The sequence below is a fragment of the Carettochelys insculpta genome, chromosome 2 (genome assembly GCF_033958435.1).
Source record: "Carettochelys insculpta isolate YL-2023 chromosome 2, ASM3395843v1, whole genome shotgun sequence".
In the NCBI taxonomy this organism is placed as follows: Eukaryota; Metazoa; Chordata; order Testudines; family Carettochelyidae; genus Carettochelys; species Carettochelys insculpta.
This window is the reverse complement of record NC_134138.1, coordinates 189123168-189146737: the sequence shown is the minus strand read 5'-3', so window position 1 is coordinate 189146737 and position 23570 is coordinate 189123168. Positions and strand designations below refer to the sequence as shown.

The window sequence follows — 23570 nt, the reverse complement described above, 5'->3', positions numbered from 1 at the left end:
TTCTCACATACAGTCTGTTCCTAGATATTTCAACACACTTGGGTGAAAAATTCCCCTTTCTCAGATTTTGAGATTTCTAGCCCCTTCTCTTCCTCATGTGACAGATACCAGAAAGACGTTCTGTTTCTGCTTATCATTTCCAGTTTCCACTGTATATTTTGACAGCCAGGAAAGTTTCCCATCCCCCATCATGATCATGAAGTGGAAGTTCCCCCTGCCACTTGCTAGTTTGATGACTATCATCTGTGTAAATGATGTGCTTCCATTGTTTATGCTCTCACCTTGCTCAGTTTACACTGAAGCCACAGTTCAGCAGGTGAACAACTGTTAATTTGCCTATGTACTGCTCACCAAATATATTCTAGAAACATATTTCCAGTGTGTACCTATAAGTATATGCCATCTGTACCTACGCCAGGCAAGTGTTGTGACTGGCATGTTACCAGTTTGCATGAACCTCACATAGTCCTTCATTGACAGTCACTTCCTATTCTGTATGGCCGTGTCTACACTAGCCAAAAGCTTCGAAATAGCCATGCAAATGGCCATTTCAAAGTTTACTAATGAAGCGCCGAAATACATATTCAGCGCCTCATTAGCATGCGGGCAGCCGCGGCACTTCGAAATTGACGTGGCTCACTGCCGTGCAGCTCGTCCCGACAGGGCTCCTTTTCAAAAGGACCCCGCCTACTTCAAAGTCCTCTTATTCCCATCTGCTCATAGGAATAAGGGGACTTCGAAGTAGGCGGGGTCCTTTCGAAAAGGAGCCCCGTCTGGGCGTGCCACGCGGTGACGAGCCGCGTCAAGTTCGAAGTGCCGCAGCCGCCCACATGCTAATGAGGTGCTGAATATATATTTCAGCGCTTCATTAGTAAACTTCGAAATGGCCGTTTGAATGGCCATTTCGAAGTTTTTGGCAAGTGTAGACAGGGCCTATGTGTGAAACTGATTGTTCCTTCCTAAGTGGAGCACTTTGCATTTGTCTTTATTACACTTCATCCTGTTTACTTCATATCAGGCCCAACTCACCCATTTCTATGAATTCACTGTTGTCATAATCTGTATCTAAAACATATCCTGTGTGTAGTAACAAAGAAATAGCTGTGCTAGTCTATACAGTATGAAAACAAAAAAGCAGTCCAGTAGCACTTTAAAGACTAACAAAATAATTTATTAGGTGATGAGCTTTCGTCGGACAGACCCACTTCTTCAGACGATAGCCATACCAGAGCAGACTCAATATTTAAGGCACAAACAACCAAAAATAGTAATCAGGGGAAGGAGTGGGGGAGTCAAGAATTAGATAAAGCAAAGTATGTAAAAGAGCCCCTTTAATGAGCTAGAAAATTGTCATCCTGGTTCAAACCACGTGTTAATGTGTCAAATTTGAATATAAAATAGAGTTCAGCAGCCTCTCTTTCCAAATAGGGAGATTTTATGCTGCTAAAAGTCCAGCAGCACAGTGAAGAAAAGGCAGAATCCCTGCCTGCTCTGGCCACATGCTGCTCCCAGAAACACCTGGCATGTCCCTAAGGCCCCCAGGGATGGCATGGGGAACCAAGGGATCTCCATGTGCTTCCCATGCCTGCAGACCCTGCCCCCAGAGCTCCCATTAGCCAGAGTTCCCAGCCAATGACAGCTACAGAGTCAGTGCACAGGGAGGAGCAGAAAATGGAGACTGCAGGGCCAGCAGGTACAGGCACATGGTATCTGCAGGGTTCAGGACAGGCAGGAAGTCTGGCTCACCTCCACTGCTCCCGTGATCAGGAGCTACCAGAGATAAGAACAGCCCATCTAGAGCCAGAACCTTACACCCCCAACCCCCTGCCACAGCACTGGTACCACTCCTGCATCCTAACTCCCTCCCAGAGCCTGCACCTCACCCCAGGCTCAGCCCAGAGCCCCTCCCACATTCCAAACTCCTCAGTTCCAGCCCAGTGAAAGTCAGTCAGTACAAGTGGAGAGCAAGAGATGAAGAGAGGGGTAACTGAGTGGGGCATAGTCTCACAAAGTGGCAGGGGCCTCAGGAAATGGGCAGGGCAGGAGCTGAGGAAAGGGGCTTGGGGAATGTGTGACAAGACAGTTGGTAACCCTAGCAGGAAAGCCCTAGAAACACAGCTATGTTTAAGGAGCAAATTGAGGGTTACGTTATTGTTGTTACTGAACTATTCATAAGGCCAAAAGAAAAAGCAGACAAGTTTTTAGTGAATATAAAATGGACTTGCTTTTATTTAAAAAAAAAAAAGAACTGAGTGTCTATAAATCCAAGGAGACAACAGTTGAAGCTATGGGTGCTTCTGTAATCCACACACCTAACGGGTGTGGTTCACTGTCACATATACTGGTGCCTAAACCACTCATGCAGTGAAAGAATGAGTCTCCTCTGCAGCCTTAGAGGAGTGTCAGATGGATATTAACTCAAACTGCAGAGGCTCATACACTTAGCTCCACAGTTCCCAGCTTTGAGCCCATCCCTGGGCAGTTATACTTAACTTCTGACACCATGGCCCAGATTTTGTGCACATTAGAACTTTAAGAACTCTGCCTGCTTTGGGCTATGCTTAACATTATGTTATAACTACAGTTCCCTGAATGAACCAAATCCTGAAGTTCTAATTTTGATTTCACTTATAATTTTCACACAGTCCATACACAAGCATTGAATATAATGTGGATTTATCTGGAAAAGAATAAAGTAAAACCTACATAAAGGGATTTATTTCATTAGGATGTGTCCCTTTAAAATAACATAGGCTATTGATCTTTACATATGTTGGTGTACTAAGGCAAATATTCTCTTCCCTTACTGGAGAAAAAAGGATGAAATAAAGGTATCGTGTTTCTACACATATACACACACTGAAAAGAACCTACATTTTGCGGAAATAAAGGCCAAAAATATGAAAAGTATGGAACAGAACTTTAAAAATAAGGAATAATCCCCTATATGTTTTATTCATTTTGGACTGGGAGGGGGGATATCATTTTACCAAAGTGTTGGATCCTTTGCATGATTCCTGTCTGAAAACATACTTTAATCTGATTAAATGCCTGTTAGAAGCTGGCTATTGAATACCCTTGTGGAACATCTGGCACCAAACAAGAGATGACCCTCAAAATACAGGATGGGTGGCACCCTATCACACATAGACTGCAACCTCTCGTATTGAAACAATCTGTGAAACTTTTCTGTAGAATAAGCTCAGGGGTGGAGGTTACATTTCCCAGCATTCTGTGTACATCCTGATAAACGTGTTGCACATTGTGTTCACATGGCAACACGGATCTCCACTAGACAGAGGTTTATTCCTTGCTATTACAAGGTTTTAAATAACAGGACCATATACATAATCTTTCCTGTTCATTTGTTTTGTTGTATCCTGTTTACTTTCCTACTAAAAGAACAGTTATAAAAAAAAACGTATCCTATCAACAAGCAGTGTAAGAGGAAATGGTCTTCCTGAAAAGAAGATGAAAAAGAATCTTTGTGAAACAATGACAACATGCATGTATTGTATATGTTCAAAAAAAACAAGTCATGAATCTCGTTCCAACCATCAGGGCTACAATGTTAACATGTTTGAATTAAATGAAAGTGTATGGGTTATATTTCTCAATCAAAGCCACTATGTGACATGAGCACTTTGAAAATCCCATGGAGGCAAACAGGAAGCTGTCCAGTTTTGTTTCAGTCGGGGTGGCTTGGCGATTAGTTACAAAATGCAAGATGTTGGCAGAGAAAGAGTCATCATTCATAACCCGGATTAAAAGCACGACAGGAAACATGGATTGGAATTACATCCACCCAGTCCAGCACTGTGTGCAAAGTCACGAAACAAATCTGCATCTTGCCCTAAGCTCTAGGAAATCTATCAGACTGTTGCTTGTTATTGTTCCCCCATCATCACCACCCCCACTGTCTGCTGCTACTAGACAGCTGGTATGACGCAGAATTTTAAATCTCATCTTTGTGCCAGCCCCTCCCCTGACTCTGGTATACAAGCTGAAACAGTCGGATTACTGTTCAACATGCCTAAAGCTAAGGTGAAAAAACGGCTGTACAAAGATGCAGTGTTCCCTTTCCAAAACAAGGCTAACTTCTCCAAACCCCTTGCTCAGGGAGTTTACTAAGAGCTACAAATACATTATCCAACACTTTCAGTGGCCTTAGTTTGTGTAGTGAGCAGCTGCCTGGTGCTGCCCTTGCGGAGCTTCTAATTAACAAACTAAATATTAAATATCCTGCTCGTGAACAGATCTATAGGCATATTTCTCAAACATGGTGTTCGCTCTCGTTTTATGATCATGACCACATTATGTATGTAGAAGAACGTCAGACTGGACACAAACATGAGGCGGAAGACTGGACCTTTCAGACACTCAGCAGTGGACCCTTGCAGAAGAAAAGCAGCTCCTGAAGCGTCACTAATGTGTCTGACCTCACTAATTACACACACTTAAAACCAGGAGCATAGATACTATCTGTCAACGTGTCTTCACCATTTAAAGCATTAAAACAATTGTATTTTCTTTCTTTTCCCCACAGAAAAATAGGCTAAATTCTGCCCTCTTCTCATTAGAGGTGGAGGGATGACTGTCCTGGAAGAGAACAGTAAAAGTTCCAGTGAGTAGGAGAAAGGGCAAAATTAAGGAAACCAGGTAAAAGCTGCACTCCCCATCTCCATGCCCCTGCACTGCATATTTCCAGCTCAATATGGCTTTTCATACACTGTTATCCATGCGTGGAGAACTCACCACTATTTACAAAGGTTGTGAGATTAGGGAGAGTGATGTAGAAGGAACGAAAAAAGACGAATGAGTACAGGGGGGAAAAAAAAGCCTTCCAACAAGCATGCTGAGAACAGTGAGAATACTGCCATTTCAGGCATGTTAAGTGCTACCACTAATTGTTTTACAACCTCTTACAGATCTGAGCTCTGAAAACACCTCATTTTTGGTTCAATCACTGAAATGAGAAATTCAGAAGGGGAATCATTTGGGTAAATACAAATAAATTTTATTTGAATTTTCTGATTAACTGAAGGCTAAAAAACACAATCCACAAATTGAACTTTTTCAGAATTTGAGGAGTTTGTCTTGGTGTTTTGGACTGAAATAATTTGGCAACTTCAACATGAGCTCCCAAAATGCTTCAGTGAACTCAAATTGGCATTGTTTGGTGAAAAATGAAGTTCCATCCAAGAAATGTTTTGCCAGGATCTACTAGGTGCCACAGTGATAGGGGCTTTAAAAACTTAAGATAGAAAAAGAATTACTGAGATAGCGTTCCAAGATAGATTTCCAAGACCAGCATCTGATGAAGTGAGTCTGTGCTCACGAAAGCTCATGCTCAAAACTTTTCTGTTAGTCTATAAGGTGCCACAGGACCCTTTGTTGCTGTTACAGATCCAGACTAACACGGCTACCCCTCCGATACTTCAGATAGGCCGCGTCTACACGTGCACGCTACTTCAAAGTAGCGGCACCAACTTCGAAATAGCGCCCGTCATGGCTACACGTGCTGGGCGCTATTTCGAAGTTGAAATCAACGTTAGGTGGCGACATGTCGAAGTCGCTAACCCCATGAGGGGATGGGAATAGCGCCCTACTTCGAAGTTGAACGTCGAAGTAGGGCACGTGTAGACGATCCACGTCTCGCAACATCGAAATAGCGGGGTCCGCCGTGGTGGCCATCAGCTGAGGGGTTGAGAGACGCTATCTCTCCAGCCCCTGCGGGGCTCTATGGTCACCGTGGGCAGCAGCTCTTAGCCCAGGGCTTCTGGCTGCTGCTGCGGCAGCTGGGGATCCATGCTGCATGCACAGGGTCTGCAACCAGTTGTTGGCTCTGTGGATCTTGTGTTGTTTAGTGCAACTGTGTCTGGGAGGGGCCCTTTAAGGGAGCGGCTTGCTGTTGAATCTGCCCTGTGACCCTGTCTGCAGTTGTTCCCGGCACCCTTATTTCGATATGTGCTACTTTGGCGTGTAGACGTTCCCTCGCAGCGCCTATTTCGATGTGGTGCTGCCCAACGTCGAAGTTGAACGTCGACGTTGCCAGCCCTGGAGGACGTGTAGATGTTACTCATCGAAATAGAGTATTTCGATGTAGCATTCATGTGTAGACATAGCCATAGTGTTGCCCTTTTCCTGTATTAGGTGCTAGGGCTATGACAGTTAGGCTACATCTATGGAACTGTGGAAGATCAACCCCCTCAAGGTCAGTCTGGGTTTTGATTTCGCACATGCACAAAATTATGCCTTCAGGGGCCAAAGTTGACCCGTGCTCCTTGCGAGAGGCAAAGAATAAGGAAGGTTGAAGGGGGAAATGCTTTCGTCAACCTTTCCACCTGTAGACAGACACTGAAGTCAACCGCAGATAAATTGATTTTACTGACACAATTGGAGTAGCTAAAATTGTGTATCTGTGGTTGACTTCTATGTCTAGTATAGACATATCCTTACTCGAGTCTTTAGTTTTGCTGTTGTGCCATGGCCTTCAAGGGAGGATTCAAATTCAACAGCACTCAGCTGAGACTTGTGCTCCTACATCTCTCGAGCACTTTTGGAAATCCTACCGTGTGTGTGTAAATATACTGTGTGCCTCATAAAGTATCATATGATTAAACATACCTGGGAAACATTTAGATGGGGTCATAAGTGTAGTACCCAGAGGCACTGAGACCTCAGCCGGGGTGAGTGAAGCCTCTGTTCTACAGCCTCAGCTGAGAGGCAGCACACTTTTAGCTTATGTGGTAGAGTGCAGGGCTTTAGATCCTATGCTCACAGGTTCTATCCCTGGGGCTGGCAACCCAGGTCTGTCAGCCTTACATAAGGGAAAAACAAGCAATGTTGCTATACTTCTATATTGCTTGTTTTACAATGATTTTCTGTCTCACCCTCATCAACTTGTGAGAAACTATCTGCTCTGTTGTATCTGGTCTCCAGAGACCCTCTCCCCCAAATTAGCCTCCTTTCACTTTTCAAACCAACTCAAGACACCAGAGTTCTCTGGGCCACACTGCGTTCAGCCAGAGTGTGGGTTCGTGTGTAAGGGAAAGGCTGCCTCATTTGTTCTCCTGTGGATATAGGACCTGCATGAACTGCTATGTATTTTCACCAGGAAACCTGGATGGTTACCTGTTAGGGAACACTAGGGGAAAGGACCCCCCAGAGAAGGTGAGGCAGGAGATAGGATCTGAGCCTGTCTCACACCACCTATCTCAATTGGTCAGCCATGTGGAAGAGTTTATGCTGCTCCTCTTCTGCTTATTCCCTTCCTGCTACTCTCCAAGGCATGTTCTTCCTGCTCTGGTGAGGTCCCCTGCAAACCAGAGCTGCGTCTAAAGCCCACATTCAAATTCAAGTCCAGATTTTGTGCCAAGCAGAGGCCTTGGATACATGCCAGGTGGTTCTCTGACTCTAATGGGAGTTTTATTCAGATATAGTGTCTGGCCCCATGAGCGTAGTAGTAGTAGTTGGCACTTTACTATTGATGTGATGCCACAACAATACATTCGTGGTGTCATATTAATAGTGACTCAATGACACAGCAAGATAGGAAAAAGTGGCACTGTGCACATTCTAGGTCACTGTACTTGCCTTAATAACCCTATTCTTTGCTCTGCGTCTCTCTCTGAAAGGGATCATAACAAGGTCTAACATGGGTCCACTAGTGACAGGGTGCAAACATCCTCTTCCCCGCCTCCCATATACCAGTCACCACACTCATGATTACACAGGGACTTCTCTGCCCACCCAGGACCATGCCTCATCCCACAGAAAAGGAGTGGAGAAGAAGTAGGGTGCACTGGGCTGCTTGGGAAGAGCTCCCCCACTCCAAGGAGGTACACCAGCTAACTGCCCCTTATCTGGGCCAATGACTGAATTCGAGAGATTGACCTCTGCCAGGAGCAAGTTAAAAAGGTTATAACAAGCAACTTGTGCTGTTCTGTCATCTCTGAGAGCCATAACTTCACTTTTCTGCAATCTAGGTGAACTCTAGCCCCAGTGAAATGCAAGGGAGTTTAGCCAATGACATTGGCAAAGCCAGGATTTCACCTGTCTTTCACTATTTTAATTTTGCTTAAAAACAAGAATACATTCCAAATGAATCTGCTTTTCATGCATACATTTTTCTCTCATGAATGCAAAAGACTAATGGGCAAGCATCTGCTGATACCAGGAGTAGAGGGGACATAAAGAATTGCTTTCAGTAACCCCAGGATGATTCTTTCAGAGTTGAGGCACATTTTCAGGGTATCATGAGAAAAATGTTCTATTGCCACTGGTCAGGCTTTTTTCTTCCCTAAGACTATATGGCCTTCCACAAGCTCTATGTTACTTGAAAATAGATTTTGCACGGACACATACACACCTTCTCTCTCCAAAGGCTGAGACTCATACCAATTTTACCCCTATTAACTACACAGACTTCAATGAAGTTACTCCTTCTGATATTTATAGCAATGCTTCGTGAGATTAGGAACAGCCTTGTGAATCCCAACCCCTCTGAAGTATCTCTTTGATTTACCTAAATCCCCAGCATTTTGATGGAAATTCACATTTGTGCAGTCATATTAGTGTTTTACCAGGCAAGTCCTCATGTGAGGAGTTGGGGTCTCTGTTCACCAACCCCAGACACCATGCCGAAGTGGTGTTACACAAATAAGGATTGGTGTAAATTTTTGACAGGGCAAGGAAAACTGACTAGGAATAATCAATATGAATTTCAGAAAGAAGAAAAACCTTTAAAATCCTTTTAAAGGCTAAGTTGGTTTTAATACAGTGCTTGAATCCACCAAAAGCTGGCAGATTAGAGGATGAGCTGGCCTCATTGCCTTTAAAACTAATACAAAAACACTGGATTTTTCAGTGCTCTTCCCTCACCCACTTCTTCATTTCCCCCTTTCTTTTATTTCATTGTTCTCGGTGGCTACGGTCACACTACAGCACCCTGTTAACAGAAGTCACTGTTAGAGCAGATTTCCTCACAAAACTTCTGTTGACAGAATGCGACCACACACAAAAGCAAATCAGAAGAGGGCTCAGCTCTTTCAATGGTGCTCTCTTGACAAAACATGCACCCAGAAGCACAGCAGACAGGGCTGGCCATCATTGAGGAGTCCCTGTCTGTCAAGAGAGGCACTGTGGGGGCATTTACACAGCTTTTCTGTCAACAGAATCTGTCAACAGCAATGTTATGCCTCAAAGCTTTGAGGCAGAATGCTGCTGGCAAAAGTGCTGTGTTTTGTCCAGATACTGTCGACAACTCCCATTTTGTGTGTGCATGCTCCACAAGTTTTGTTGACAAAAACTAGGGTTTTGATGAGAAAACTTGCTAGTGTAACCACAGCCGGTATGTGCAGACTTCCATCTCTGCACAGTTGTGTTGGGTTATTTTTTTAAAGAGCATTCCATAAAGAGATGCTCTATATCCCCTTGAGCCAGGGGTTTAAATTCATCTTCCCAAAATACCTTTTTCATCTCCCTGTTTTCTGTGCAAGATTGTGATCTTTAGAACACTGATATGCAGTACAGCACTGATATTTAAAAAGCATTCAGTTCAGTGTTTGCAAAAAGGGCTTCTTTCTCATACTCCGTCGTACGCTTTTTTGTTGGTTTGTTTTTAAACTAAGCAAATAAACAATTACTTGTTAGAGTGTAAATACAATTAATTTTCAGCACTACCAGGAATCTTTTTTGATGATAGTGGGAAAAGCTCTGATGTTTCTTAGTCAACATTTCAGTGTGAAACAGTCTTCCACTCTTCTTGTTACTGACAGGAGTCATTTATTGATTTAAGATTCATATAAAAGACACAGAAGGGAATAAAACTGACTGAAGGACTGAGGCAAAATTTATCACATTCGACTGAACTACTATGCCTCCAAACACTTTTCTTTTTAATTAACTTCTCCCAAAGCTGCTGTGCTTTTACTTATACATTAAAACATTTTCCACTCTTTCCCTTTCTTCCATTCATCAGAGAAAACTGCTCTGAGAGCCTCTCACTTCCTCTTTTCCTGCAGAGGCAGAACGTTCCAGAAAACAGGAAGTAGACCTCTCACATTATGTGCTGTGGCCAGGTGATAATTTTTTGGGCCCTGTCCACTCCACCAACAGGATTGTGCCACCCAACTCCAGTTTTGAAAAAAGTCTCAACACCAGACCTCATTTTCTTCACACAAGTAATTGCAGCCAGCCTGCAGAGCAATTATAGATCTGATTATTATATCTGAGTGCCCAGTCCACTCAGGTGATTTGTCCTTATTCACACAAAGAGCTCAAGGAAGATCAGGCTCCGTGTGATGAGACCCCCAAATCATGTCTCAATACAGCTGTTTCTGACAAATGTGTCACATTTATTCACTAACCAAAGAGGACTTTTTTTTTCTTTTGAAGAATCACAAGTAATCAAACAATCCCAAGAGTTCAGTCCTCTGTTTCTTGTGTACCCCAAATTCCTATGTTCAATGGGAAACTGGGATAGAAAGGAAATCTGGAACAGGTATCAGAAGACAATAGTACGGTTTCATGACAAGATTTACAGACAGACCATCCCTGTCCATATTAATTAGGGAAGCCATACTAGAGCACTGGTATTTAAATATGTGTGGAGTTCTCAGAGTTCTGCTCTCAAGGTGAACAGGGCTTTAATTTAAACCCAGACCATCAGGAGGTTTAGGAAGACTGAAACCAAGACCCAAGACAGCAGGAATGCTTCTATCGTCTCCGGAAAGGAATTAGCATATTCACATTTTCCACTTGCAAATCTGACTAATTTAAACATTTGCTAACAAAGTGGTACTTTCTGATGGGCCTTTTAACCTCCTCAATCTGCTACCAGCTAAAATATCTGGGGATAAAGCCCACTGTGTAGGAACATTTAAGGAATTAAAGGGAGCTCTCTGTTTTCCAGCTTATTTGGACTGTGTAAATGAAAACAAGGGAAGCCAGAATACTGTCAGTAAGAGCAACTACTCTATATGTGGCACTTTTAAATGTGAAAAACTAAAAATACTATAAAACACATAGCTGTCTGTATACATAAGAAAAAAACTAGATACACAGAATGGTGCTACTTACTTGCCAACTTGCCCTCTGACTCATGCAATGTTCTCTGACTGAAGTCAGTGTCCCCATTTACTTCAATGAAAGCCAAATTAGACCCTGAATAAATATAGGCAATAAGACAGCCTCTCTATTGGCTGTACTCAAGGTGCTTCCTAGAGTAAGGTGAAGGAAGTCCTCTCCTAGTATCCTAAGTGCCACTGGTTAATTATTAAAGAATAACCAACATTTGTATGATGCATTTTTATTTTTTTCCCTTCGTATCCTAATTTCAGATTCAAAATTAGGTTATACAGCTAGGATCAAAGAAATGAGAGGAAGTGAAGCTAGAGCATCCCATTTGAATCCTAATTCAGGGCCAGCTACTCTATAATTTCTTCTTTAACAGTATGAGTATTGTGCATGGAGTTACAGACTTATGAATCTATCAGTTTCTCATTGTAATTCTGGCTGTGGAGAAGAAGATTAATGTCCATTTCCCCCCAACTCCTCTGCAATGCTGAGAGGCAAATATTGTTGATGTTGATAAAATTATGTTACCTAGAAATAAAGGTTTTATTGATTGGTTGCACAAATACAGCAAAAGCCACTGCTGAAAAATTCTTCAGGCTACATCCACTGCTGGTATAAATCAGCACAGATGTTCTAAATCTAATGGAGCTCTTCTGGATTTATACCAGCTGATGATATGCACCATCAAAACACTATAAGAAACAGGCACTCAAGTCCAATTTTTAAAAAGGCCTCAACTCCACTCCTCATTTTCTTCACATAAGTAATTGCAGCCAGCCTGTAGAGCAATTATAGATCTGATTATTAGATCTGAGTGCACAGTCCACTAATTAGATGTCTAAGTTTAAAAATGCACCCACAATTATTCACACCCACAGAAAGCTTGCAGGTGTAAAATCAAAATCAGGTTTTCAATTTTGTCATGTCCATTGTCCTCTATAAGCCCAATTTACTCTTGATGGACATCCTTTGTGAGAAGCACAAGTCTGTATTTACCAAGCCTATTATTGTTAGCTACTGGCCACAGAAGAGCATAGACGATGGAGTTAATTACAGATTCCCAATTGTATTGACTTCAAAGCAATTCATCTGTAAAAGATGTCAGAGCCCCTTGCTGGGCATGTCAGATTTGAATGAAGAAGAGTCTGGTAGATTAGGCATGTACTGCAAAGAGGCAAGTTCAAACCTCCCATTTCTGTTACAAGCAGCTGTTAGGAGCCCTGAACGCACACTCAGTACTTTCATCATAAACATAGCTTCCTGCAGTCTTTTAAACTTGTCAAACATGCTCAGAAAGAACAGCAGTTGTTCGAAGTGGACCACTTACAAGGAAACAAACAAACAGCTCTGGTGCCAAATGCCAGAGGAACCAGAGAGAACTCATGTATTAACTGGATGCTCTACAAGACAAGTGTTGAATATATGCCAGCTGCATGTGGGTGCCATTGCAAAGGCAAAACAGCTTGCTTACTATTTAACTACCTGTGGATGTTGAGAATGGTGTAGTGTGAGTACACATATATGATGGAATAAAACTGCATGGAAATAATGCTAGGCTTCTGGTTTTATGGTACAAAAGTCCCGAAATTCAGAGCTGAGAACTCTGTGCCTGACCTACTCTATTGCACTGACCTATTCCCTGTCCTCATGATATACTAACATACAGCCAAGTAAATACTTCATCAGATCAATGAGGTTCAGATGTCAAGGATAAACTACATGGTATGCCCAACTGAGGTTTGCAGCTGGCAATTCACCAAAGGCCTAATGGCCTCACCCAAGTTATATCAGTTGGAAATGATGGCAGGCAGCCCACAACTAGCACAGAGGAGCAGTGCACAAACAAGGCACGTTCATTGCTTTATTGTAGTCAGAGCACAAAGGGATGCAGATCAATACAGAGCAGCACGGGCAGGAACCTGAAGTTTCTATGGACTGTTCTGCCATAAAAAAGATGCCATTGCCTGAAGGCTCCTTTTTAGGGCTCCGTGTATACCAGAGGCCCACTATGTTCCCCTCATCAGCCACCCATAGCTTCAAAAAATGAACATTCCCTTAAGCTCCACCTGCTTTTCCAAGCATAGATCTCCAGACCTGTGAAGAGCTCTCTGTAGGCCCAGGAACTACAAAGATGCTGCTACAGTGGCAGCTGACTTGCTTCTCCATGGAGGAAGGAGAACAGACATGCGATGGGTAATCTCTACATGTGGATCTTGGGATGTATGGAACTGTACTGCAAGTCGTATTCATAAAGAAATCCCAAGCCGTTCACACTTCAGCTCACCTTCCTTCATTATGTCAGGGACTCAAAAATGGGTCTACTTCTGCGAAAAAACACTTGACTGGAACACTTGCTTTTTCTTTTGTGAAGCTCAGTCCATTTTCAAGTGATGATTGTTGCCACATCAGAAACACGGTAACAATTTTGCTGATGCAGGCTTTTAGAGGGGAAAATTTGAGATCTGGGAATTGACATTTTGAAAGTGGAAAACAAGATTAAAGGGCAAACTTCTCAGGTGTGAAAATCTAGCAAGACAAAAAGTGAATTTCTCACAGCTCTCACAGCACCTCATCACAGGTAATATCTTATTGCCAGATCCATTAACATATGTATTAAGAAACCAACACATAGGATTATATTCCAGCATGGATAAATCCACCAAATTAACAGGTAGTTAGGTAAGTTATAAACAGTCATTGTTCACAATGCAGATCTCTAAACAGAGGTACATTAACAATTTGCTAGATACAATTTATTGCCTCAGTGAGGTAATTTTGCCAGTCTTCTAGCTGACTGAGCATTATGGCTCTACTGACTCAACATTCCTTCACATGACAGAAATTTGCTATGAGAAACCATTAGAATATCCACATACCAATTAAATAACATTCAGAGATGTGTTACTGCATATTTCCATTTTTAAATGTTAATGGTAAAGGGATTTAGAGTATACATGGACCAAATTCTCATGCCATGGCCTAGCAGCTGAGACAAACACTTGGCAAATACTTTGGGATAAGGACAAGGAAACTTCTCTCACCCTACCAGGGGTAGTTCAACATGCTGATTACCTATTACTTGCCCTCTGCTCATAGGGCAGAAGACCAAATATTTCGCCCCCTAGTCTCAAACCCTCCTAACTTTCCCCCTAAATACAGCTTCAAAGTTCTCCACACCTCCTAGGCAATACGCACCCAGTGCACTACTCTCACAAAACCTGAACATCTTGCACAGTAGAACTGCACTGAATGCAGCCCACAGGGACCCTTAACAGGTTCAGGATTCGCCCCTTAAGTCATTTAAGCAGATAATATTGTGAGATACAGTGGTCTAAAACAATTAATTTAAGATACAGTGTGCCATCCCTTTGCCACTCTGGGCTTTGATCTTGTCAAGGCGGAGCATGCTCAGATATGGTTAATGTTTAGCCAGACCTCTCAGGGAAATCTAGGTGGTGATTCAGTATGCTGGTCTGCACACTGACTCACTACTGAGTAAAGACTCCATATGGTGTAGGGGAAATGTGTTTCTGCAGGTGCTGTCTTTCCAATGAGAATGAAATGTAAAACCAAACCCTTACCACCTGTGATCATGGCCATTTTCATACAAGTGTCATGATCAGATTCCCAATGCGGGTAATTACACTCTGCCATGCTAAAATTTCTATGCCAGTTTCAAGCAGTAGTAAAAGCTGCAGCATTATAAAGCTGTCCGCATTCCAGAAGTGAATGAATGGATTCCTACATTTATGACAGTGTATGGTTTATAAAGTGCTATTCGATCTCTTCAAATGAAGGCTCTTGTATAGTTGTCAAATATATTAAGTAGCCACATCTTTGCTTTGGAAAATACACACACATATGGAAAACCAAGAACACTTCTGATATGGAAATAGTGTGCGCCAAATCCCAGCTTGCAGCCAATTTTTTTTTTTTAAGCACTAAACTCTCAAACATAACAAACTGAAATGCAAACATGTCTGAAGTTTTACTCAGACCCACACAATTGGAAAACTCTAATGTAATGTCCTGTACTAAGGTATGTTACAGGAAATTAAGGAAGGCTACCTTACAATACATTGTTTTCTACAGGAAGGGTTATGGTGACATTCACAAGGTAAAAAGTAGTTATCAGTGGACTCACAGTGTATATTACTTATGCCGACACGAGGAGAGTACAGCCTGATTTTGACTATTGTACATCTGGGATAACTTCTTTGAAGTTGATACAGGTACTAAGTTTGCAAAGGTATAAAATGAGATTAGAATCTGTCTGTCACACTGCCATTAAACAACAATGCTATGAAAGATTTAGGGAGATCTGAACAGTCTGTATAGTCTGAATCAGAATATAGCTATATTACATTTAGACATACATTCATGGATTAGTAATTATACAACATGGTGCAGACACTTGAAAATGAGAGGTTTGGTTCTGCATAGCTGTTCTATTTGGAATGGTTATGAGACAGCTGTCATCTCATTTGATTAAACTTCTTCATAAAACAGGCTTTCTGGAGTGAAGTCTTGACAAAAATACATATTCATGTATGACTTTTACACCGTTAAAACTCTTACAGAAGTATTGGATGCTATTTATAAAATATGACATCATTGCTCATACAAATATTGGCAAAAAAACAACTCAAGTTTAACTTGGACTCAAGTTTTTGGTTGTTAGCCTATTTCCTATATGTTGCCCTTAGCCTTCTCAGAGGAAAGAAATTGTATAATTCCATCATGTGAGGGTGAAAAGAAAACCAATTCTGAACATCTTGACAGATGCCACTTATCATAGTAACTTTTTTAGGCATCATCAGAAACAGAGGAGCAAGTAAATAGTATGCACTTTAATACATACAAAGAAGATGAAAGGTCCTGTCTATATAACCACTTTGGACTGCTTACTTTTACTTCTCATATCCCTCATAGTACCTTTGTTTGGTGAATATACCTTTTTCTGTGAGGAGACATTAGTTCATCTCTATCTGGCAAAGCTGTGCTTAACACAGATGTTTAAATTAATAAACATAATCTGACACATGTACATTAATATTAATAAAAGAACAAGGATTTTCAGCCATTGCATTTGCTATAGGAACGTTTTCAAATTGTGCCTGTTCTCCCATTTGTTCATAGTAACCACTTGAATACTGGGACTTGTACAAAGAGAAGAAAGAAGGTCTTCTTAATCTCATTCAATGTGTGCTGCACGTAGCTATGTTTATCAACAATCTTAAAAATGCCTAGGCTTTGAATTAAGCGTCACTGTGTGTATACTGAAGCTATGCCACTACAGCATGCAAAATTAATATCCTGGTGACTCCTGGATTGCAATGCTTCTTCCCTCACTGAGAAACGTTAGTTCTGTAGCAAACAGGTTCACCACATTTAAGGAAGCAAACTGTTTTTTTGTGATAAGTGCAAGTCACTGTATTTACAGAGCGCAAGTGTGGAAACTCTGGGTTTTTTTTTAAAGGTTTATAAAATGAACAATAACGTATTACAATAATTATTTTACAACAATGGAAGGAAATAGACAGACGGAAGAAGGATAAGGAGAAATATTACTTACAGTCCTCGCAGTCGAAGCCAGATTTTCTCAATTTGTTCCGGCTGTAGATATTTCAGAGAGTTGCTCTCAAATTCTTCAATTTCTTTAGTTGGTGATTCCATAGCTGCAGGTTGTTATCACTTTGGTTAAAGCTCAGAGAGTATGAATATCACCCCCCACACATACACACGCTCCACCTTTAACACTGACCAGGAGCGGCAAACATTTTTACAAACACTCTCTCTCCCAAGCACACACACACAACCTCTCCCTTTGATTAGGGGAAGTATGTGTAGACAGCAAGGACTCCAGGTGTACACTGAGGATAGCTGTGGCAACATGCCATGGTCCTGAGTCTGATGGAGGGGATTAGAGGCTGATCTCCAGATTGAAAACCACCACAGATTTTTTACAATAAGCCAAGGATACAATCAGTAATACCAGCTGAACAGTCTTTATCGAGGAGGGGCGGGGGAGCCCTTGCTGACAATTGAGCTGTCTGATGAAAGACTGGGGAATATTGGCAGTTGTACAGTTCCCGATTCTCTGCTTCTTCATTCACTGGACCCTGTCAGTCCTCACTTCACAGCACTCTGAAAGGCAGCCCTCATTCCCTCCAGTGCTGGTCCTCCCTCCTCTCCTTCTCTTTCATTTCAGTCTCATCTACTCCCTTGTTTTCTTCCACTTACCAGCAGCTCTGCTGACAGACAAGAAAACTGACAACTGAGAAAAAAGTCGTCTGTCAGCATAGCCCAGGCAATGTTTCTCACTCTCTCTCACTCTCTCTCTCAGACACATGTGCGCACACACATGCAGAGTGAGAGAACAATCAGCTGGAGAAAGGTTGGCAGTAATGAAAAAGGAATGAAAATTAAAGAAAGTAAACCGCACAACTCACTTCTGAGGAACAGTCATGTGCCTGAGTGCAGTTTGTAGGCTTTCCTGAATGAGCAACGGTAAGAACACCCAGCAAGGCTTCACTCTGGGCAAAATTAATTTAAAATAAATAAATAAAGCCAATGACCAAGCACCAAAACCAGAGGAAAAGGGAAGTCCCTCACTGAAAATATATCAAGTCCAGTGTGAGCATTAATAATGAGCAACATCTGACCTCCAGTAATGTGAGCAAGAATAAATAGTAGGGTGTATTGATACATACAAAGCATTTTTATAATACATAAACACTAGATCAGGATCTACTGGACAAGTTTCAGAGAGTTATTTCTGAGAGATTAAGACCTCAATTCTGCAATCAGATTGGACTGGACCCATATGGGTGGAGAGGTCAGCTCAGTTGCAGAACTGGCCTATTTCTTGTTGCAGTTTGCCCCGATGTGTTTCTCTTCAGAACAAGAATGAACCAAAATAACATTATCATAATCCCAATATTAATTATCCCAATTTTGCAACAGGAGAAGCAAAATTAGCTGGTTCTGAAGTTCCACTGAGGTGTTTATGTTTTTAAAATTTTGTGCCATCGAACTTGGCATGTTCTGTCATATATTACAGCTGCTATCTGGTGTCCTTTGAGAAACCAACCCCGCAGTAGGTGGAAATACAACCTTTCAAAATCTGTTTGCAGATTATGCCTCTCTGTTACAGCTGTACAAATCTGTCAGTTTACACTAAGTAATTTGTGTCATGAAACCTGATCTATTCACTAATTAATCCAATTCTAAAAACTCTTATTCACATGAGTAGCCCTCCCTGTCATGCAGCTAGTTCCACTATCTTGCATCTAGCCTCATCTGAACAGCGTAACATGTGGCTTTCTTTCCTAGGCCCACACCCTGTTATCGAATTTGAAAGCACAGATTCTTACACTGATACGGAGTCCCACTGGAGTCAGTGAAATTCAGAATGTATAATTATGGTATGAATTTGGTATTATTTGCTATTGGTTTTGCAAATTACTTGCCCCCCCCCCTCCATATACTCAAGACTACTTTTCATATTTAGGAAAATTGAAATAGAACATCACAAAAGTTAAGTGCAGTTTTCACCAGTTAAAACAAAAGTCAGCAAATAAAAAGGCTTGAGATGAAACCACAAAATGTTTTGCTTTTTCCAGAATAGCAAAAATGTTATAGTGTCGTTTTAAACACACTGGCTACGTCTACACTAGAACATCGAAATAGGCTACTTCTACACGTATCATCTACACATCCTCCAGGGCTGCTGCCATCGACGTTCAACATCGAAGTAGCGACAGAGAATGTCGAAAGGAGCCGCTCCGGAAGGAAATGCAGCGCGTCCACACACACAAGCGCTCCCCGTCGAAATAAGGGGCCAGCAAAGCCCCAAGCCGCTCCCTTAAAGGGCCCCTCCCAGACACACTCGGCCTGCACAGCACGAGATCCACAGAGCCGACAACCTGTTGCAGACCCCATGCACGCAGCGTGGACCCCCAGCTGCAGCAGCAGCGAGACGCCCTGGGCTAAGGACTGCTGTACACAGCGGCCACAGAGCCCCGCAGGGGCTGGACAGAGCGTCTCTCAACCCCTCAGCTGATGGCCACCCTGGAGGACCCCGCTATTTGTACATAGCAGGATGCGGATTGTCTACACACACCCTACTTCAACGTTGAACGTAAAAGTAGGGCGCTAATCCCATCTTCATATAGGAATAGCAATTTCAATGTCTCGCCGCCTAACGTCGATTTCAACATAGAAATAGCTCATGGCACGTGTAGATGTGACACATACTATTTCGACGTTGTGCCAGCTACTTCGAAGTAGCCGGCTAGTGTATACGCACCCATTGAGTCTTCTTCCCCTTCCAAAACACAGCTCTGTTCTCTGGAAATAAATCCAACAAAAGACAAAAGCTTGCAATGAATTATTAGAGCTTTAACTACATAAAGGCAGCATGATCTAGTGGTCAGAACACAGAACTGGGGCTCAGACTTTCTTTCTATTCCCTGTTCTGCCACTCGCCCAATGGGTAAGTCACTGCTCCTCAGATGCTTCCATTTCCCCAGCTGTAAAATGGGCATCATGATGCTGGCTTCCCTTGTAAACATTACGATCTGTTGGTTAAAAGTAAAACATACTGTTCCCTTGTTTTACCACCATCTGCCCCACGTGTGTGCTGTACATGTTTGAAATTAAATCTACAAGGATACCAATTTTCAAAGTCCAGAGTGCATAGTTCAAGTCAATCATTTATACGTTCTGGTACTCAAATAGCAGCTAAGTGCCCAAATTCACATTTTGCTATAAGAAACCTAATTGAACAGGTCTCCTAGGTACTAGCTCCTGAGGCTTTGCAGACACAAAGGCAAATGCAGGCATAAAGATTTAAACTCACATAGACGGAAGTATCTGGGGACAGGTAGCCTACAGTATGGTTTCTTAAGATGGTTGGCAGATCAAAAGTCCCTGTCCCCACAGCCTTCTATACTTCATATTTTAAAAAATTATTTTTCATCTTACTGAAAGAGCTGTAGGGTTATATTTGCTCATTTCAGCTTCATATAAGAACCCTTTCTATTAAGTTCCATTTAATATAAAATACCACCACCTGAACAGTGAAGTATTACCATCATGTCATCAACCGCTCACCTCACATAGACATGTTTTTCTTTAAACAACTGGAATATTAGCTTCAGTTTAGGAATAATATATACATCAAAACTTACATAATAAGAGTAATAACATGGTACGATGAGGTGTGTAAGCTAATGAATCTTATACATCAGCCTCAGGCGCAAGAGATCAGACAAATGTCTAAAGAAACTTCTAGGGCTTCTAAAACACACTTAAACAACAGGGGAGAGGTAGGTTGAAGAAAAAGCAAAACAAAAAAAAATTCTACTGGATGAGATTTAAAATGACATGGAGAGAGGGAGACAGCAGAGAGGTTTATAGCAAGAAGGCAAGAGCTGCACCAAACATGGCCCGAGCATAAGGGCCACGATTTGAAGGTGAGACGCACAGAAGGAAGGTAAGGAAGATACTAACCAAATCAAGGACTGTGGAGTACCATTCAAAGTTGGAAGCCCCATAGATTTGCCCCACACACACACACACGTACGCTCCTGACCTTCTTTGCTTCCCAGGTGTTTCTTCACCACCACCACTAGTATGGCAAGTCCTCCTCGCCTGTAAGCCCCTCTACCTGTCCCCTCCAAATTCCAGTGAGTGGTGTTACAACCTGGCACAAGGTGACCCACTACTGCTCAGGTGATTCTCCAAAGGCCGCAACCACCCCATAGCCTGTGAGACAAATAGAGAAAGCCTGGAACCGTAGAAAGGCAGATGAGGCCTACGTAGCTGTCTGGGGCAGATTAAGAACTAGGGCAATTTTTAATATACTCCAACTGTGAATGGCAATATTAAGTTGCTTTGAATTTGCAACTGGCTTGCACCTCAGGGGCCAGAGTGCTGGATAATGGGGCCAACAGAGAATTTTTTGGTACATGTTTACCTACAGGGGGTCTTTAAAAGTATAAACTCTCTAGTACAGGCCCTGTGGCTTCCTACGACTGTAATGCACCAAACACATTTGGGCTCTTTCAGCAGGAAGAGAATTAATGCTTGGATTGACAGGGAGTTGCAAGAACTATGACTAGTAGAGACGGCAGAAATGAGCAATTTTGGTAGCGGTAGACTTAAAGCAAAGGTACCTAAGAGGCAATAGTACAGAGGAGGCAACAGGCAGATGGAGGATTATAAGATAATGTTGAGAACGATACCAACATTACAGGCGGTGGGGGGCAGTGGAAGATCTGAGACAAGAGACAAAGTGGAGCTGGGAATGTGGTTAAGGATGCTCTTCTTGCCAAAGAGAAACACTCCTGCATTTGAGACATGTAGCTGAAAGAAGCTGAGACAAAAGCCACAAGTTTATCTGCTTGACACAGGCAAAGCTGCAAAGCAAAGTAGACGTCACTGTAGATGCAATAGCTGGTAAGGAGGTTTCCTGCCCCATTTTATTTAGTGGAGTGGCCCATAGCTTGGGATCATCAGCAGGCCCCTTGTCTGACTGTTGAGAGCAGCACTACTCAGTTAACAAAATAAAGCTACCAGCAGGAGGGAGGATCTAGCACTCTCTGTTCATCTTACCCCTCCTTTGTTGGTGTTTTCTTTGTTTGTTTGCAGAAGTTCAAGTACGGAAGAATTCTAGGAAAAACAGACTCTACATAACTAGAAAACAAAGAATATTTCTCTGGGCTTATCTTTAAAAAAAATCACCTATCGTGGTAGCTTATCCTTTCTCCCCATATAACATGAAAGTATAAAGTTACTGAATTGCTGTGAGCTAAAAGTCAGAATTCTTGATAATTCTAGCAAACTTCCAATTCCATTAGTGTTTCAATGCATTCTATCTATGAAGCTATTTATATCTGATAGCAAATGATTAGCACTTCATGCAATCAGATCCTCTGTAAATTTGGTCATGTCACTTAGTCTGTGCACCTTGTCTTACACATATGGAATGAATAAGAATTAACCATTAAATACAAAGCTTGTACAAGAGAAAACACTTGTCCACAAAATGAGAGTAAATGAAGAAAGGAGAAAATAATTAAAGCAAACTCATGTTAGACATAAAAATGCTTGAGGGGATGGGAGAAGGAACCTTGTCTGCTATTAATGTAAAGCAGTTGTGCCCAAGTTGCAATCCCGATAACTGTAGGCCTAGAGCATTTGCTGGAGGGCTGAATAGGATGGCTTGTTAAATTATGCTGGCTCTTCACATTTCCCAGTGTTACATTATGTTAGCAGCACCTAATATACATTACATGCTTTTTTTTCAGCCACTGTTATAGTTGCCAAGGGGATATTATGCCATCATCAATGGGAGGCAAGGTTTCCACATGAAAAATTTTTCCTGTATCTGTGAGGCTTCTAACAGCTTAGTCTATAGTCTTAGTGTATAGCCTCAGTCGGCTCCTCTCATAGAAGGACTGTCATGATAATGAATATAGCATCACAAAGATGTTTTACGCAAGATGGGTTATGTCAGGTGTCACTGAACAGGTTGTAATTTACTGAATGGTTGTGTCTACACTGAGCCCTAGTGCCGACAGTTTGATGCAAATAAGCAGTCTTGAAAATGCAAAACTGTGGCTCGTTTGCAGATTTGTACAGTTAATATGCATATTCATATAACTAATTTGCATTTTCACAGCAGAAATCAAGCAGTGTAGACCTGGTTCTGCTGGCAAAAACCCCTTATGTCTGGAAAAAATCAGGCATTTTCAAGACTACTTATTTGCATCGAACTGTTGGCACTAGTGCTCAGTGTAGACCCAGTCAATGTGCTTATTCAATTTGTATGCATGTATCATTTCTGTATCTGAAGTTAGGAATACTAATTGTGTGTGTGTGTGTGGATTTGGGGGAATGCCCACCAGGCAGCAGGAAATCAGTCTGAATGAGCCATCTAAGAAAGACAGTAGAACACTGGAGATAATCTTCCCCAAACTGTGGGGATTCCTGGGATGTTGCTTTGATACTGCTGGGTCACCTGAAGTCGCAGGTACAGAGTACTGCCTCAGACATGGCAAGTAGCCTTCCACTGAAAACAAAGGAATTCTGCCTTATGTAAATTCTGTTTTAAGGCTGGAGAGGAAGGCAATCTTGGCTCTTCATTGCCTCCCCACCCAAGAAGAAAGCTATTGAAGACAGCTGAACGGAAAGATCAGGGGTGAGTCCATCCTGAAACAAGAGTCCAGTCTATAAAAAAGAAAAATAACTGAAACTCTTAATCTACAAAAACTCTGAAACCTGTGTAAACAACATTTAGGATGATAATTACATGTTGTACTCTCTTGAGTGCATTAAACTTAGTTTGTGTGTATGTTTTATTTCCTTACTAATCTGCTTTGTTCTTTTTGCTATCCCTCACAATCACTTAAAATTTACCTTTTGTAAATTTTAGTAAACTCACTTGTGTTTATTACAAATCCCAGTTTGTACAATTCATATCA

The 23570-nt window shown here is 41.9% G+C and overlaps 1 protein-coding gene across 5 annotated transcripts in view; it reads right to left on the bottom strand.

The window, feature by feature from the left end:
• PDE1C (phosphodiesterase 1C) overlaps window positions 1-17280 on the bottom strand; it is a 329257-nt gene extending 311977 nt beyond the window's left edge. For 2 of the 5 annotated variants that reach the window (XR_012644546.1, XM_074988157.1), the window contains exon 1: window positions 16655-17055. Coding sequence is in view for 4 of the 5 variants with exons in the window: in XM_074988157.1 (XP_074844258.1) it covers window positions 16655-16755 (101 nt within the window). In the remaining variant the exon portion in view is untranslated. The other 3 variants (XM_074988154.1, XM_074988156.1, XM_074988155.1) reach the window with 2 other exon arrangements.
• Window positions 17281-23570: the final 6290 nt, after the last annotated feature.